Here is an 18,366-nt window from a genome sequence, read left to right on the forward strand (position 1 = left end):
CCGGCTTTCATGTTTAAAACTCTCGAGTTCAAATATGGCTGCGCACATTTTTAAGACTCTTTTTTGACTCCACATACAAAAAGTGCAACCATTGAACATGTTTTTAAAGTTAAACCAGGTCAAGCTTTGACCAATTAGGGACTCGGATCTTGTAGAGACTTTTGGACAGCATCTCTCTTAATTCATGGAAGTGACAACTGTTTGAAATTTAAAAAAAAATTAACAATTGTGGTTTGTGCCCGGCCGTAAATACATGACACAAAGTCTTTTATATATCGGAATAGAGCTGTGAAAGAAAAAGTCTGGAGCAAGATTCTGGATATTTGCTACTCTTTGACATTTCATGCCGCTTTTAACTACAGGTGCATACATGTGCTAGTGAACAGTGGCACAAGAAGAAGGTGAAGCCCCTCTCTAGTTGTCCAGTGTGAACACCATGGGCTAAACACGCAATCAGAAATGCCCCCATATGAACATGGCATAAGGTTTTTATTCTCCAGCAACAGCACAGTAAAGATCATCCTAAGAACTTTGACATGTTCTTGTTGCACAGATGGTTTCCAAAATGTTTGGCTTTGCTTTTATTGAGGTGTTGTGCTTGCACTCCTCTTACTGTACATAGCAGTATTTGAAAGTAAAGATAATGAACAACTAACAACCACAATACGTGAACAATGAACAATTAAGAACCACAATATCACAAACATGACAAAACGTGCAATATAGAAAAAGGTTGAGACATTGCAGTAACCTTTGGTCATGAATGCATTATGTCTCTCTGCAAGTCATTCATATTTTTTACTCATCTCTGTTTTTTAAAGTTTATTCCTCATTTATTTATTTATTTATTTATTCTTTGTTTTGTGGTCCTTCTGTAATTCACTCTGACTTGAGAGCTGCCAGTGAAAAAGTCCAAGTTACTTGTTTTACACGTACAAATGGCAAGAAACCCTTATCTTTGTCCTTATAAGCGGCATGTTACACTGTTTCGCACTTAATCTAGTTTGATTTCAACTATGTAGCCAAGCATGAGTTTCAGAAAAGCTGAACTGTTGATCTTAACACCATAATTTCTTCTCAATCAAAAATAAAAACTTAATCTAGATCCATTTCCTTAAATTAGATTGAAGCTGAATTCAAAGGAGACTCAGACTTGCTTGTGGTAAGTAGTTTTGCTGCCCTCTGTTGGAATAGCCTTGTCAACACAGGATATTTGTCTCAGCTCTGTTCAAAGCTCCCAGTGGACACAGAAAGCCGCCTGGAAAGGTTCCACTATGTAAAATGATGCCAGAATGTAAACTGAGAAGGTTGTTCTTGAAGCCATGTCAACACTTACAGGACCTGACTGGCATGAGACACGGCTGGTTTCAGTATTGATTGTCTGTCTGACAGTATCTAAAAGGCCTTATTTAAGCCATTCAACGGAACTGTTATTAAGTTGTTAAGGCTGGTAATCTTCCTGAAAAACATTTATTGATCTTTTTATTGAGAGTATAAAGAGTTATAAGCATTAATCTTAATATTTGCTCCACCAACCCAAGGGGTGAAAAAAACATGAAAAATTAGATTTGTAAGCTCTACCATTCAAAATTTTACGCTCAAGATGTATGCTTTTTTTCAATTTGTTGGGAAACTAAGCAAATCTACAGGTGGGAAATTTAGCAAATACATTACAACTCATCTTCTCAAAATGAACTAACATCACTCTCAAAATGCATCAGTTGACTTTTTTCAATTTTTCACCATGAAGAATCACGAGATTTTCATGTTACTTAGCTCTCCTTATTTTATTTTGGAGATTTAAATCACGGTGAAAATAAAAATCCCAGAACACCAAAGCCATTTATTAAGGTTTGGGTGTCTCCTGGCTCTGAGGTGGTGAATTTAGAGGCTCTCCATTAAGGTCAAAGATCATTTGGCCAGGCAACATGTTGGTCGGCTAAGCTTGAACACAAGGACCTCTGCATTCCCCTTGAGCAGGCCTGAGCCTGCAAGTCTGACAAGAATATCATTTTGCCACAGCGAGGGATAATCATCTCACTAAATTTAGAGTATTGATCCGCAGTGAACGTGGGCAGGAAATGTGGCCAGCAGTGTGTTTCTTGTGCTCACGTTCTCCTTTAGTAAACTATCGATCACTCAGGATGCTCTGATATAATGATTACTCATAAAACTGGAGCTCTCCTCACTACAGGTTTTTCATAACAGATGAAAAAAGAAGAGGGGATGTTAATAGTTTAGGAAATTTTTCTCTTTACAATGCTGATTTACAAGGTAACTTGTTTTTAGTCTAACTGGTATACAAGCAAAATTTCCCATGCATGGGTGTGCAGATATGTGTAGATGTGTGTACACAGATGGGTGTGTCTATCCTGTGAATCCACACTTGCCTACACAGATGGAGAATGTTGATGTTGACTGTCACACTATCACACACCCCTGACATTTTTGCAGCAGCTACAGAGGAGAGGCTGTCGTTCTCTCCAGACATACTCAAATAGCGCGTTTGCAGCACAACTGCAGGGATGAGAGGTCATTTTGAAAACCTTTGCTGCAGCTTGTATTTGGCTTTGCAGTTTAGAATTTAACAAACTGAAAGAGCTTTTCTGTTGTCATATCTGTATTTGAAGCTCAGGCATTTCTCAGCTCACAGCAAAAACACAAGCCTCATATCTCTGCAGCTGAATAAACGTGTTCCCTCCGAAAAAGCTTATCGTTCTTTTTTATGACGTTTTAAACAAATAAGCTTATAAAAGGTGCGCTGTAACTTAAACACAATTTGCACAGCTCAAGGTGCAAATGTGCGCATGCACAGTGAGAAGGCAGACTAGCTCATACTAACACAGTCAGATGTGCCAGCCTGATAGCTGCACAAGACTGTGGGAATTTCATACATTAACTGTTAAAACACTTTTACAGAAATGTGATCCTGTAATATAATCTGCACAAAGGCAACATAAAAGGGACTTTAAATGGAAGCAAACATAACTCATAACTCAAACATGACTTACCTGTGTTCCACATTTAGTTGTACCTGAAATGCTCCCTCTCTCACCGACTGAATCAACTCCAAACATTACAAGGTGCCATTGGAGCCTTTATGAAATTCTCCTACCATTGGGTCTGGTCAAGCCTCTTTATTGGAAGAAGGGGGGAAAACGCTTACAGTTACAATCATCTAAAGAATGTCAGGAGCAGTGCAGGAATAAAACTGTGCGCACATCGCTTCAGTTCCCTCCCGTCTCTGGATCTCTCCTCCCCTCTTTCGCTTCTGCTCCCTGACAGGTCCATGTGAAAACAGAGATGGGGCAAGAGATTCTAAAAGCTTCTCTTTGTGGACATTAATAAATGAACAAAGTTGTGTTAGAATAAAGAAGAGCAGATTTATTTTTGTAACAGGAAGGTGAAGAGGAATAGAAAGGGAGTCAAGTGTCAGAGGTGGCATAAGAAGTGAAATGAGGTTTTATGAGCTAACGTAAAAAAATATTTACTTTAGCAAAGTAAATGTTTGTTATATTCTATAGTTATTAGAATGTGGGCTGCTTCTCATAGAGCAAGAACAGCTGATCTTTGCCTCTATGTCAAACTAAAAATTAGAAAAACTGTGAAAATGTTGACAAAATGCAGACTGTCTACAGTAACACTCACATGCCGAAGTTCATGCATAAATGCGAACCTGCAGTGTCTGCAATAGGCAGCCACTCACCACCATACAAGCTTCTCAGAGCTGAGATGGTCGGCTCACCTCAGACGTGCTGTTCTGTGAGTCTTTTCTTTCTGCATCACCTTAAGTATTGGCCACTGGAAGTGTGACAAACAAACATGCTCTCTCTGTCTTATAAGCAGTTCCAGTGAGTTTCAGCACCTCAGTGGGAAGTCTCCAGAAAAATAAGGTTAGAAGGGTAAAAGGGACAGCAGTGTACAGCTGTGAGCACATTTCAACACCCAGGAGCCAGAAGGGGGTCGTGTTACAGAGACACACAGCAGACCATGGCTGTCCCCGTTTCTCACTGTAATAAGCACACTGGGAAATGTTTCAACACAGCATCTGACTGAATGACTGAATTGGTTTTCTGGAAATCATCAGTCCTAGTAATTACTAAGATGCATCTGAAAACTGAAATGCAAATCAGAAACATCCATTTGGCAACATCTGAAAGTGTTTGTTTTTTACAGAGAAACCCACTTGGGATGAGCAAAATAAATGTACCAGTAATATATTTACTTCAAATAAAAAATTTGACCTTAACAGATCAATTTTAGTTCTTCTTCTTCCACTTTCGGCTTCTCCCATCAGGGGTCGCCACAGCGAACGAGTCGCATGGTAGATTTGGCAATGTTTTACGCCGGATGCCCTTCCTGACGCAACCTTCTCAAACCGGGCTTGGAACCGGCAGAGGTAGAGAAGGGAACAGGGAGTAGCCCGGAGTCGAACCCTGGTTTCACGGACGGCAGGCGCCGCAAACCAGCACGAGCTAAACCGGCTCCCCCAACAGATCAATTTTAGTTAAAGGAAAAAAATTGTTTCTTCACGGTTTTAAATGTTGTATTTTTCTTTCAGTACAAAGCTTCAAAATTGTCAAAAGTTCTGTAGCTTAGTGCTTTAAAATCTGAACTAAAACAAATTGCTGTGTCTCGATGCACTGGATGTAGTTAAATAAGCGAAGATTTGTAACACATCTTTTAGTAATAAAGAGATACAGGAAAAGAGAGATCCAGCAATGCAGTATTGTGCAGCCAGTTGCACGGCGTTGTTGTGGTCAGCATGCTTGCCTCACAGTAAGAAAGTCTGAGTTCAAATCCCAGCTAGGTCTTTCCTGTGTGGGGCTTGTATGTTCTCCTCGTGCTTATGCAGATTTTCTCCAGGCACTCTGGCTCCCTCCACAGTCCAAAAAGATGCTTCATTTGTCAATAGGTGTCTCTAAATTTCACCTATTTGGGAATGTGAGTGTGTGGCAACTGGCAACCTGTTCAAAGTGTACCCTGCCTTTACTCAACAGTAGCTGGGTTGGCTCCAGTTTTCCTAACTTGTTTTATAAGTGTAAAAAAATGACTATTAATTTCAAGTCAAATTCTTTCCACTCCTGACTAGTGATACCACTACCTTTACATACCGTATTTTATCAATTATCTTTTGTCATTAAAATGTGTCTATGAAGACTCTCATTCTTTCAGGTTGATTCCATCACTGTAGTAGGATTAAGGGCTGTCATCTGGACTTGGTTTTTTAAGTTGAAGACGTTTCACCTCTTATGCAAAAGGCTTTGTCAATTCGACAAATTGACAGAATTGACAAAGCCTTTCGGATAAGAGGTGAAATGTCTTCAACTGTAAAAACCAAGTCTAGATGACAGCCCTTAAACCTACTACTATTGTGGTTTAGTCATCATAATAACTTCAAGTGCCCCATTGTTCGATGTTTAACCTACTATAAAGAGAAACATCCAAAATCCACATAAATAAGTGGGGAATACATCTTTATGGGGAAATTATGTCCAGAGGAGAGAAAATGCTAAGTCAAATTGAATTATGCAACACTATTCCCAGGGTGGATGTGAAAATAAAATGTCAAATACCACCTCTTTGCATTTTCGTTTTAATTATGACACAGAATAAGCGTTTTTTTAAGAACAAAATGAAGAAGCATTTTGAGGTATTGATTTTTCATTTTAATTTTGAGTCATTTGATGCAGTAACATTTTGAAAATGAAAAAGCATTTCTGTCAATACATTAAATTGTCAAATTACACATTTCTACATGAATTTTGCTACACATTTACCAGAGAACTTTTTGAAAATGAAATATAAAATACAATTTTCTTTATTATTTTAATTAAGTGACAGAATAAGCAGTGTTGAAGTAGAAAAGGAAAATCATTTTGAGTGATTGCTTTTTCATTTTAATTTTGAGTCAAAAAATGCAGCTTCATTTTGAAAATTCAAAAGCATTTCTGGTATTGACTTTTATTTTTAATTATACTACAGAATTGCTTCCATAGATTCGATGTGGCGACCCCTGAATGGAAAAGCCAAAAGTAAAAGAAGAAGATTTTAAGCATTAAAAATTTAACGCATGTCTGACATTTGTAATTTCTGGGAAGTATTTTCCTCTCCTTATGATTCCTTACATAGTGTCTTCCTTGGAGGGCATTTATAAAGATCACTCAATGTGAGGTCAAACTGTCTTTGAATTAAAGACCATTTTTAAACTCCTATCTTGGCTAGACATGATCTCATCAAACCCCTTCCTTATTCATAATGGGTGGCGACTGATGATACACATCAAGCCTGCTCATCCACTTAAATGCCACAAGTCCAGCCTTGATAGTTATATAAAATAAATTACGCTTATTTAAATATTTACTTGGAGAATTGTTAATCTAACCAAGGAGTTAATAACAAGCCAGAACTTTAAACTGAAAAATACAAAAGCAATACAAAAAATCGACTTAAAATAAATAAATAAATAAATAATAGATTTTCATGTTGCTTTTGTATATTTCAGGTTACATTTCTGGCTTTTTATTATCTCAGCTTTTTTTTTTTCTTTCTTTCTTTCTTTAAGGAGAAGCTACACTGTGGAGCTGTGGTTAGCGCTCTTGGCTCACAGCAAGAAGGTCTCTGGTTCAACTCCTGGGTGATACCAATGGGGAACATTTTTGTGTTGAGTTTGTACATTCTCCCCGTGCATGCGTTGGTTCTCTCTGACAACTCTGGCTTGCTCCCACTGTCTAAAAATGTGGTTAATTGGTTACTCTGACTTGCCCCTATAGGTGTAAATATGGGTGTGTGATTGTAGCCCTGCAACAGATTGGTAACCTGTCCAAGATGTCCCCCACAAGCGGCCAGGAGAGGCTCTGGCAGCCCTGTGATCCCAAAAGGGACAAAACAGGTTTAGAAGATAAATGAATTAACGTTTTTTCAGCTCCTGTCTCACTCAGCTGAGTGGAACAAGTTAGAAAAAATAACTGAATCGCCTTATGGCTTTTTGTCTGGGTAAAATACCTAAATTCAAAAGGTGATTCGCTATTGTTCTGTTAAGGATGCATAAAAATAAACATTATTCTTTTGATAGTCTTTGAAGTATTGTGGCAAAAGGAATGCTATTATTATTAATACTATTAAGAGCAGAACGTTTCAGATAAAACTGTTACATTACTGTACATACTCTGTGAAAAAAAAACAACCAACAGATTTGAATCATGATTCTACATTTGCTTCAGCAACTTCAAGCTGGGCTGGGTGCAATCAGCCAAAATTGGAAAATGCTGTGAAGAATTTCCCTGCAGCCTTGAATGTCAGCAGAGGGATGTGGTGAAACTTACTTTTGTTGGGTTGAGTTGTGTGGGTTTTTTGTAGAGTGAAAGGATGGCAAGCATAGAGGTGTTGACAGAGAGATTCTCCACACATGAGAAAATGTACTGTCAGGACTTGAGGGAACAAAGCTTTGCTGATTGGCCTTTCAGAGAAGAATGCAACTGCACACCTGAAAAGGTAAGCGGGCCTCTAAACTTTATCAAATTAAACTTTATTTCTAAAGCATTTTTCATGCATAGTAACACACAGTACTTCACAAAATAAAAACACACGCACACTCTACCAAAAACATGACATGATGATTAAAAAATGATATACGAATAAGTTGCAGGTTAGTTTGGGGATTTGTCTACAGCAGCGAACACCCCACTCATATTCAGTGACTGAATAGTGACTAGCATCGGCAGCCATAAATATTGAAGATTCATTTTTCTAAATATAAAAGCAACATTTGCTTACTAACTGAATGATGAAATATGTCTAAACTTATGTTGTGGCCTAAACATAAGTTGTTTTTAGTGAAATATCGTTCACAACTCATTAATTTAATTTGGAAATGATCAAAAAGGGTAACAATTATTCACAGAATCTTCTGCTGCTGTCATTACGAGACCGCCAATATCCAAGTACATCAGAAATATTACAATGCAATGAGAAACATTCATACCCTATGCTATGTCTTTATTGTTGCCTTTACAGATGGCTAAAGCTGGGTTTGTCCACTGCCCCAGTCAGAATGAACCTGATGTTGCCTGCTGCTTCTTCTGCCTGATCGAGCTGGAGGGCTGGGAACCAGATGACGATCCATGGTAAGAAGCATGTTGGGATGAGTTTATAAATAACTGTTTATTTAAACTGTGCAAAAACAAAACAGAACAAACCTTGGTCATTTTTGTATGAACAGTTTTTATTCTTAATATGCCATCAGGACTGAGCATGCAAAACGCTCCCCAAACTGTGGATTCTTATCCATGAAGAAAATCTTCAATGAGCTGACAGTGTCTGAATTTTTTATCCTGGAAAAAGAAAGGCTCAAAGTCTTTATTGTAAGAATCTTTCCTATAAACTGGTATGCAGTTTAAATAAGTATGGTAAGTGTTTAGAAAATTATGACTTTTTTTTTATTTTGTCTTTTTTTTTTTTATCCAGAGGAAAGTCTGTCACAAGAAGATGGCACAACTGCGTGATGACATGAATCATGTTCTTGAAGGGCTGAAATCTCAGCTAGAAACCCTATGATTTTTACTATTTCTTTTTTTTTTTCTTCTTCACGAAACTCCTGATCCTGCAGGAATTTATTTTGAGCGAAAAAGAGCATTGCTTCATTTTTTGTAGTACCACCTGTAACCACAAGATGGTGCTTTAGATCTTGAACTGTAATCTGGTCACGTTAAAAGGGCTTTGGTGTCCTCAGTTTCACTTAAAATTGTAATTAATTCCAACTAAAACGAAAATTCACATTGGGAGGGATTACACTGAAGGGTATATTCCTCCTTTTTCCCAACCAAAGACTCACCATTTTCATGAATGTACCACCATCTCAACAATGTCTTTTCAAACCTTGACCCTGGACAGATGGCCTGGAGCCCCTCCTTTTGAATACCAACTGTTGCCCCAGTAACATCTGTTACATATAGAGGACAGTGTGGACCAAGAGCTTGCCCGGACACTTCATAAACACCTAAGAATAAAATAAAAATAAACGTTGGAAGTGATTGGGCAGCTGACAATGCAACAAATATTCATGCTGCTACACTTGTTTTTGAATTTTTAACATTAAATTTTTTTTCCCAAAGCTATGGAAGAATGTATTTTGAATGCAGCAGAAACCCCATTTTGGCTTCAGGTCATGTATGAGTTAAATGAATAAAGTACTTGATTAAAGATGCTGTTCCTTCTCCAATGTTCCTCTATTCTGGATTAACGTCTAATGTAACACTCTGGCCACTGAGCCTAGATCAGCTGCTTAATTCTCCTTTATCCGCTCAATGCAAACGGGATTGAAGAGAATATTTTTAGACAAAAGTAAAATACTCCTATGTGATGCAACAATTTTAATAAAACTGTCTTTTTTTTTTTTTAAACTGAACAATTTTGAAACGTCATTCTAAAGGTGAATTTTGGTGCAAAATCTGTTTAATACATGATGTAAATGCAAAGCAACAATGCATTATGCAATGTAAGGGAAAATTTAACATGTCATTTTTGATTGAGAGAACTGATCAAGTAAGCAAAGCTGGATTTTAATTTATTTTTTAAGTCTTGTAGTAATCACATAAATCCCCAATCCACTTCATTGTATAGAAAATAGCTGTGTAATTGGCCTGTCAGTTTTAACCCGTAAGAACCCAGACCCATTGTGTTTTTTTTTTCTCAAAAATAGACTTGTGTATTTTACCACAAACCAAGTGGGCCACAGAATCCATTTCTGATTATTTTGTTACACTGATGTCACCTATGGGATGTCCCCATGGGTGACATCAGTGTCATTAAACCATGGGTATGGGTTAACGGTAAACACTTAGTGGTATAAAAACTGAAATGAGTCAAAATTTTAAACTAACGCGATTGAACTTTTGGCTCTTCCGATCTAATAAAACATGACAGTTTACATCATGACCTTAAGTGTACTTTTCTAATTAATGAGATTCAGCTAAACAAAATATACACAAGTGTAGCAGATGGACAAATGGACAGATGTTACAAACAGAAACTTTACAACCTGAGCTATCCATCAGACCCCATCTGTTGCTCCTACCGCCAGTTCCTCCCTCTATACCCTCCTCCAGGGCTTGGAGTCTCCTCTCAAGAATCTGTCAGTCACTTGATGCCTTCTATATTTTCAAGTTAAATGGCTTTTTACTGCATTCATATTAAAATTGCAGAAAAAACTGTGTAGAATTTTGCAGTGAACATGAGCTTTTTAGGGTTGTTTATATTAAAAATTCAATTTCAGCCTTTAATTTTTCTCAAGAAATTCTGCATATTGGCTTAAAATTGAAGGCAGTCGGCAGACAGATGAACTCTCAAAGTGACTACATATCAAAGTCATATGTTTACTGATAAATTGTTTTTTGTTCCCCCCCCCTTCACCTCTAATGCTCTCCCATGTCCGCAGTTGGGTATGCCGGCTGCCTGTTCTCTCAGACATCATGACCCTCCTACCTCTGTGAATTTTTTTTCCCCCTGTTTTTTGTGCATGTGTGCCCTCCTCCAAAAAGACCTCCATCTGTCCCTTCACTCGGCCCATTGTGGTGTCCTAAAGCCCCGAAACTACCACAATGCACTGGGCTTGCAGAGGGTGGGGGGCATGGTAAACACGTCAGCATCCAGATCCCATTAGAAGCTCTTTAACTCCTACACCCTAATACTTTGAAAGAACTTTGAGTGGGGAGGGTCTCCCTCCCCTTTATCCTTAGGTAATCACCTTTAACGCCCACTTCCACAGGTAATGAACCTGGAAGACTTTCCATTCGGTCCGTTCCCAAGTACATATAAAATTGCCAAACGGTTTTGTGCTTTCGTCTACAGTAGATATCTATTTTTTAGAATAAAACATCCTGAAAATGGTTAGGATATGCAAAAGAAAGCTGTATCAAATATAAACCTGTATTTCAAACTAAAGTCAATTTACAAATGAAGCACATGTTTAAAAAAAAAAAAAGAAACTTAGAAATCAACAAAGTTAACGCCTAAATTCAAACTACTGTTTGAGAAAGCAAATCTTTTTGAATGACTATTTTATCACACATCTTTTTTTACTTAAATCTAAAGCTCTTAGGTATAAGTTATGTTTTTATGTTTTAAAAACAGAATGAATGATGGACTGACCAGAGAACATTTTTAAATTTCGTTGTACTTGACAATGACAACAATAAACCTAATATTTTGAATTCTTCATTTCTTTTCTCCTTTATTATATTTTAAAACACACTTTTGACTTTGCTATTTTTGTTCTTTATTTTATTTTTATTCTTTCTGTTTCATTTTCGTATGTGTTTCTATTTTAACTGATAGGTTTTTGTCTTGATTAAATTTCGTGTTTGAGGAAAATGTGTATTTTTAAAGTTGTCCAAAAGTGGGACTGTGGAATGTTGTATGTATTTATTTTTTCCATTACTTCAACATAAATCTGGTTTAGAGTCGCATTTTCAGCACCAGCCTTGCCATCTTTTTAGTGCCATCTTTCATCATGTCTTTTATGTATCTTCAACCAGCGACTTTTCCCTATCCAGGGTGCTCCACCTCTCAACCTGGGCACCCATGACCCCATGCACCCTCCAGTCACAAGTGTTGTGTGCCTCCATGCTGAGACCCAAGGGTGGGAGGATCGCTGTGTTCACCCCAGCTTAAAGGCAGGGGGATTATCGGCACACAGACACTGATTAAAGCCTTCCAGCCTCCCATGGCCCCATTAATACAGTCTTAATCACAATGCTTTATCCCTGCATCGAGCTCCTACAGATCAGGCCCTTTTTTCATTTTAGTCTGGGCCACTCTTGTTTGGCTCATGGATTAAGTCTGCTGTACACAGAAACTAAAGCGTAAACACAGGAGAATGAGAGGAAAAGAGCACCAGCTTTATCCTGCTTTAAACATGGTTAGAATTTGTAATTATGTCTTCTCTTTGTGGTATCAGCCTTGTCTTCAATAAAAGGTATACTGTGGTTTCATGCAAACATCTAAACTTTATGCTTTTGCACCCTTTAAAAGGATTTTTCGGGGATTCAGAATAGTGTCATCTTTTTATTTGGTTTTTGGTCCAACAAACAGAACTCTAAAAAACGTGAGCAAGTTGCATCCCGCTGGCACAGCCAAGATGTCATCATGAAGGACTTCAAATTACAAGAAACTTATTCCATTATATCACAGAAGAAGCACTTGTCCCATCCCAAAATTCATACTTCAACTCACCTTGAGTTTATGATGATATCCTGTTTGTATTTTGCAATCTTGGATTTAAATGTTTTGTTGCCAAACCTCCATTTGGTTCTCGGAACAAGTGGCACAAGCTAGTCCGGAGAAAAATTTCAAAGGAAAACTAGAAAATTGCAGTACCTGCGAGTGACTTAAAGAGCCCCTCCAAGGAAAATTGTATATTTGGTGTTTTTAAACATGTTCTTAGTATTTCTTTATTCAAATCGCGTTGAATCAAGAGCAGACGAAGAAATGCTGTCTGATAAAGTTTGTAGTTTGTACATACAAACTGCAGTTGCCGGGCCACAAGCTCCCTGCTCCGCTCCATTGTGGTTCATCCACTTGTAGACGACTAGATCCATGAGTGTCTTCATTTTTCTCATCTGAGCTGGCATTTGGCTCAAAACTGTAAGGCTAGATAACTCAGATATTGCTCGCCTTTTTTGTTGCACCGCTATTGTTAGATTGGGGCGTTGCTGGACTGTACGATAGCAGGAGAGAGTGGATCATGGGAAATGACCGCAGGCTTACTCCAACAGTCCTTTCCACAGCAAATTTTCTGATGAACTACTGCCGCTCTGCAGAAACTATATCCTATGAAACGAGACAGGTTTTTATTTTTGCCTAAAAACTGCATAATCATGATCCAAAAAGCCACTAGGAATGCTTTTAAGATAGATCAAAGGTTGATTGGAGTGGGACTTTAAAAGTAAAAACAAGAATTTTAATAAAAATCAAGTATTCAGTGCCTAGACTTCTTAGTTCCACAGATTTTAGCCGAATTTAGCCGCTGCATTTTGTCGGAACCATTGATGATCTCCACCAACTCGTGTTTTGAATTCTCGTGGATATTTTACATTCCCTGCCCCCCACCAGGGTTGTTGTAACAAAGTGGCATATGCACAAAGAGGCTGTGTGCCAGCTAACTCTGACAGCACTTTCTCACAGACCAAACGTCTGTATCGTTATGTCTCATTCACATCCCAAAGCTGACATGCAGGAGCACTTGGGACAAACTTTTGAATGAAGAGCATGGAACTCTGTCACCTCGCCTGCCCTTTCCTGTTCCCTCCACCTCACAGTCCCCCTTTCCCTCTCTCATCCTCCTCTCTCATGCTCTTACACTCCTCTTTCTCCCCAAATTGGCCCAGCTGTCCATCAGCCCCCTGCAGATCCCCCAGCTGTCTGCCCTCCCCACACGAGAAGAGCAAAACAAAACGGGTCACAGGTCAAGAGAAAGAACAGGCTGCGTTCACAATGGGCCAGCGGCGCCCGCTAAAACAATCATTTTCTTTTCTTTCATTGCCTTTCTGCACTATTTCCAGAACTGGAAAAGACAAACCTTTTGGAGAGTTTGGGGGGGGGGGCACTTCATTTAATTGTCTGAAGGACTACAAGGAAAAAAAATACATAGGTACACAGCAGCTCTCACTCTCAAGACTCTGTGTTTGCACTTTGCTGTGATGTTCTTCCTCTCAAGTGCAATCATGTTTTTTCAGAACCCAGAAGTCAAAAGCGATGCTTTGGTAAATAGTCGACCGATATACATATTTCAGACATCTCCAGGAGAGAGCTTGTCTTTAAAAAAGCCTATTTTTTCCTCTTAGCAGAAAACCCACACATTTTCTACCCATTATGGAGATATTTTAAAACAAGTCCTCGCCCTGCAGTGTTTTGGCTTGAGCTCAATGGGGAAATGGGACATGTGCACGAGAAAGTGAACGACAGAAACCGAGAAAAGCCTCTGTGACACATTCACCTGTTCCCCAGAGCTGTTTTCCCATGGCCCACAACTGCCTCATGCATGACCTCATATAAACCCCTCGCAAGCCCTCAAATGGCATCATGCACAGACTGCACACACCATGCAATAGTCACCTTCAACACAATGAAATTTCTTTTCGTTTTAAGCTAAATTAAAAGCTTCAGAGCATTATAGGTTTTATCGATTTAGTTTAAAATGTGAGTTAAAGTAAATGTGTTGAAAAAATTGTGCTTTAAAAGCAAATTTATGGAAGTTAATGTAATTTAGCTGTATGAAAAGTCTTCCACCATCACTCGAAAAAGTTTAGTGTGGTTGTTTTCTGGCTTCATAATATTTAAATTCTTTAGTGTTTTTCTATCATTCTATTAATCATTTTATATTTATTGCATCTATTAAAAATCAGAGAAAATTAGTGCAACATCTGATTCAATTATTTCATACAAAAAACTGAATTATAATTTTATTTTTCTGACTTTTTTCTGTCTTTTTAATAACATCTGGGGGGGGGGTGTCTTTCATTTAATTCATTTGATCAGTGTAACAAGTTTATTGTGTGCAGAAAGTAAGTTGTAACTTAAAATGTAACTTTAACAATGGGACCAAGATGCATTTATGCTGAAATTTACCGAAAAAACTAGATGAAAGTATTGAAACTCGTGGCAAGCATTTGTTACTATGGAAATAGCATATAGTATAAGAATATTTATTCAATTAAGTGCGAAAGAGCCAAGTTTTGACAGTACACTGAGACAAAAATGAAAACATCAATAAAATAAGTACCTGAAATACATCAAATAAATATCTTAAATAAAGTAAAAGCTACAAAAAGAATGGTAACAAACAAAGAAGACAGTAAAATGAAAACAGCGCTGAGAAGAATCTAAATGGTGTTGAAATAAATAATAAATACATTTATAAATAATGCATTGCTTTCTTAAAATCAGGACATTGACAGTTGACCCCAGTGCACAGTTTCAATCAATTCACTTTTTGATCATTTTGATATGTAAACTTCCAAATGTTGTATCAAAGCTCTCATATTTGAACTCAAGCTGCTCCAAACAATTTATCCAACTAATTCTCAGTTCCACTCTTAAACAACAGAGGGAGCTACTTTAATTTTTTTTAAAAACAACATCCTAATATAATATCAATAAAAAATAAGAATAAATAAGACCGTACATTTTAAGGGTGCATGTTTGCAGCAGGTAGTTTAAGTTGAAATTATTCTGAGACTCTCTCGTTCTGAGCATTCTAAGCTCTCCCAGAGTTCCAAACAGCATGAATGCAAACTGTTTTCTCTATAAAAGAATCTTTTTACAGCAGTTATCAGCAATCAGTTCTTCACCTCTCTTCTCTTCTCTTCTCTTCTGAAAGAGTCACTCACTGTTCCTGTCCCATTCAGATGGTGCCCATCTGAGAAGTGACCAGGTGAGAGGGAGGAAAGGAGTCAAAGGTCACGTCCAGAGGCAGCTCATATCGTGATGTCTGGAAGATTTGGTGGCCTTGAGGCCCTCCTGGTAGGCTGCCAGTGCAGTTGGTATAATGGTGGGATGGGAGGAAGTGAGCATGCTGGCCAGAGTGAGATGTGAAGTTCCTTTCGGATTCATGGGGAGAAGGCTCCTGCTTCAGGGCAAAGTTACTGCTGATGCTGAGGGGGGGAGTGAGGGGCCCATCATAAGGAGGGGTGCCAGAGCTGCACTCATTTGGTGAGGGGTTGTCGTAAACAGGGCCTTTGTATCCCTTCATATGGAGGAGATGGGATGCCTCCAGGGAGCCGTAAGGTGGACTGGGAAGGCCTGGGGAAGGGTAGCTAAGTGGATGTCCAGCAACCACACCACCCATTCCTGGGCCTCCGCTCTTGTCCTCCAGCTTGTTAAGGATCACTGGAGTGGGCCCCAGGTGCAGGCAACCAGCCACAAGATTACTGGTAGGCTGTGAAAGACCTTTACAAAGCATCTCAACAAACCCAAGACTTTCTGGGGACTGACCACTCTCAAGCACCTCAGACAGAGCCCAGATGTAGTTGCGGGCCAGCCGTAGAGTCTCAATCTTGGACAGTTTTTGTGTTTTGGAGTAGCAGGGCATGACTCTGCGCAGATTATCCAGAGCATCATTCAGTCCGTGCATTCGAGAACGTTCTCTGGCATTGGCCTTGATCCTGCGGGCACGAAAGCGCTCCTTTCTAGCTGTAGTCATCTTCTTTTTCTTCGGACCTCTCCTTTTGGGAGCATTTTCACCATTTGGTCCCACCTCTTCATCATCATCCTCTTCATCCATGTCCTCACTCCCCAGTTCTGTGCAGGAGTGGACACGGCCCCCTACATTCAGGCCATGGCGCCCCCTCATCTCTGGACTTTCATCTCCATCTTGCGAGCTGCCATCCTCCTCCAGCCATCCAAGGGAGCTAACAAGATCGTTCATATCCCCACTTTTTCCAAAGGGTTTGGTCATCATTTTATCTGAAAGTTAAAAAAAAAACTGGTTTTAAATTTGAACTGAAACCAAAATAATCAATTTTATCTGTTATTATTACTATATTGCGCATTTTTAGTCTCAGATGCAATGGAAAGAGCGCCTGTTTCAGCACTGCAGTGTGGACAGCTCACTGCTCTTTTCTCACTGATTTTTTTCCCTACATTTTTTAAGAATCCATTTGATAATTATTGTGCAGTAAAGTGGCATTCTCATGTAAAAGGATTTGGAGCTGTGGTGGGATGAGAGTGCTGAATTGCTCGTCCCCCGCTGCTGCGCACGCTGAGGCGACGCTGCCAATCTGGGACACGGCGGGATTTACTCAGCATACAAAGGTCAGAGATTAAATTGGAACACAATCAAAAAAACATGTAACATCACGCCCACTTGGGTTATAAAAGAACAAGAGTTAATTGTTGTCTCTTTTGGACTGTTACTAAAATAAAAAATAAAAAAAAGGGAACCAGATCATTCAATGTATTGAATTTGTTGTTTCAATCTTAAAAGAAGTGGATTAAGGCTTTATGCGCTGTTAGAATAGTTCGAATATGGGGCACAAAGTATACAACAACAATTTGGACGTTTAAATGTAAGAAATGAATGAACTCCATACTTAAACTATTTTAACTTAATTTAAATTGGGGGAAGAAATTAGATTCGTAGATTTATATTTTTGTGTGAATCTTCGCGGTGGTTAAGTTAAATGTGTGTGACTATGAGTTCCTAAAATTCGTATTTTCGTCTGCATCGAACTTGAACCTAAAACTTGCACACGTGCAAACTCACCTGTTTTGGGGTCCAGTGGTCGATTTGCTCCAATTTGCCAACAAAATAAATGGTTTGATTTTAGAAAAGCCGCAAAGTGAGTTGTAATCCCAAAGAAGATGGGTTGTATCAGCGCACATCCGCCTCTGTCCCGAACCGTTCTGCTCTGTCAGAAAGCCATGAGCGCGCAGAACTTTCATATCTGACTGGCTCGTCCAGGCAGAGTTTGCTCAGCCTTTAGAGGGGCAAGCCCCTCCCTGTGCCGCCCACCCATCTCCAACTTATCAAAAAGCGCGTGGCGGGCTCGTGACCAAGAGTTCCACCTCATCAAATGTTTGCAGAACACAGGAGGAGAGGGCTCCGGCACACGCAGAGCCTTCCTTCCTTTATGGAGGTGCGGGAGCACTGACTGAGGGGTTGGCAGTCGCAAAATACTAGAGGAAAAAAACAATTAGAAAGATTTTATTCAAGAATGATTTGATGCTTTGATGTAGTTTTAGGTTGAATTGGGTTCTGGGTCTTCCTTGTCGACTTACCAAATTTTAAAATGATAAAATAAAACGTCAGATCATTTCATTTCAGATCATTGCATATTCACAATATATGAATCATTAAATCTGCAGTTTATTTTTTAAATGAACACCTTTTAATTAGATGTAATTATTCATATATTGAATTATTAAAACTTTTTATGTTTGTGTTAAGTTTTCTTATCTTCTTCTGTCCTATTAAAATGAACAAACAAATTAGTCATAAACAAATTATACAAAAAGAAACGCATTCTTTACAAAGGGTTTTTTCCACAAAAGCCACGCGCCACATTACTTTAATTATGAATTGCCAATCATTTCATTTTGTGTCTTTGTTTGATTAGAATCGCATGTTTTGTTCAAATCTAATAGATTAACTGATGTAAAAATGTTCCCGATTTCAGGTGAAGGCACATTCAATTTCGCTTTTTTTACGAATGTTAAACGACACACCAGGTTTGTCAAGACACAAAATAAACGTTTTGTAATCGGACAACAAATGTAATCATAAAATTTAAAATCTTTTGAAGATTTAATAAACTAAGATAGCATCTTTATTTGCTCTGGAGGCATTAGGTGTCAACGTTTGTTTTTCTC

The 18,366-nt window shown here is 38.6% G+C and overlaps 3 protein-coding genes across 3 annotated transcripts in view; 1 reads left to right on the forward strand and 2 right to left on the reverse strand.

The window, feature by feature from the left end:
* znf385a (zinc finger protein 385A) overlaps window positions 1-3,201 on the reverse strand; it is a 67,373-nt gene extending 64,172 nt beyond the window's left edge. The window contains exon 1 of the mRNA XM_011477078.4: window positions 3,012-3,201. Coding sequence (XP_011475380.1) covers window positions 3,012-3,024 — 13 coding nt within the window. The 5' untranslated portion in view covers window positions 3,025-3,201. The remainder of the gene's footprint in view (window positions 1-3,011) is intronic.
* Window positions 3,202-6,565: 3,364 nt separating this feature from the next.
* birc5b (baculoviral IAP repeat containing 5b) lies at window positions 6,566-9,201 on the forward strand. Its single transcript, XM_004070445.5, has 4 exons — window positions 6,566-7,494; window positions 8,017-8,126; window positions 8,246-8,363; window positions 8,467-9,201. The coding sequence occupies exons 1-4, from the start codon at window positions 7,369-7,371 to the stop codon at window positions 8,554-8,556; spliced, it is 444 nt and encodes a 147-aa protein (XP_004070493.2). The 5' UTR covers window positions 6,566-7,368; the 3' UTR covers window positions 8,557-9,201.
* Window positions 9,202-14,665: 5,464 nt separating this feature from the next.
* On the reverse strand, window positions 14,666-17,459 carry neurod4 (neuronal differentiation 4). Its single transcript, XM_004070444.5, has 2 exons — window positions 17,261-17,459; window positions 14,666-16,461 (listed from the first exon to the last, which is right to left on the reverse strand). Exon 2 carries the CDS (start codon window positions 16,454-16,456, stop codon window positions 15,401-15,403), a length of 1,056 nt encoding a protein of 351 aa, XP_004070492.1. The 5' UTR covers window positions 16,457-16,461; window positions 17,261-17,459; the 3' UTR covers window positions 14,666-15,400.
* Window positions 17,460-18,366: the final 907 nt, after the last annotated feature.

The sequence above is a fragment of the Oryzias latipes genome, chromosome 7 (genome assembly GCF_053564925.1).
Source record: "Oryzias latipes strain Hd-rR chromosome 7, Olatipes_Hd-rR_3.1".
NCBI classification, from domain to species: domain Eukaryota; kingdom Metazoa; phylum Chordata; class Actinopteri; order Beloniformes; family Adrianichthyidae; genus Oryzias; species Oryzias latipes.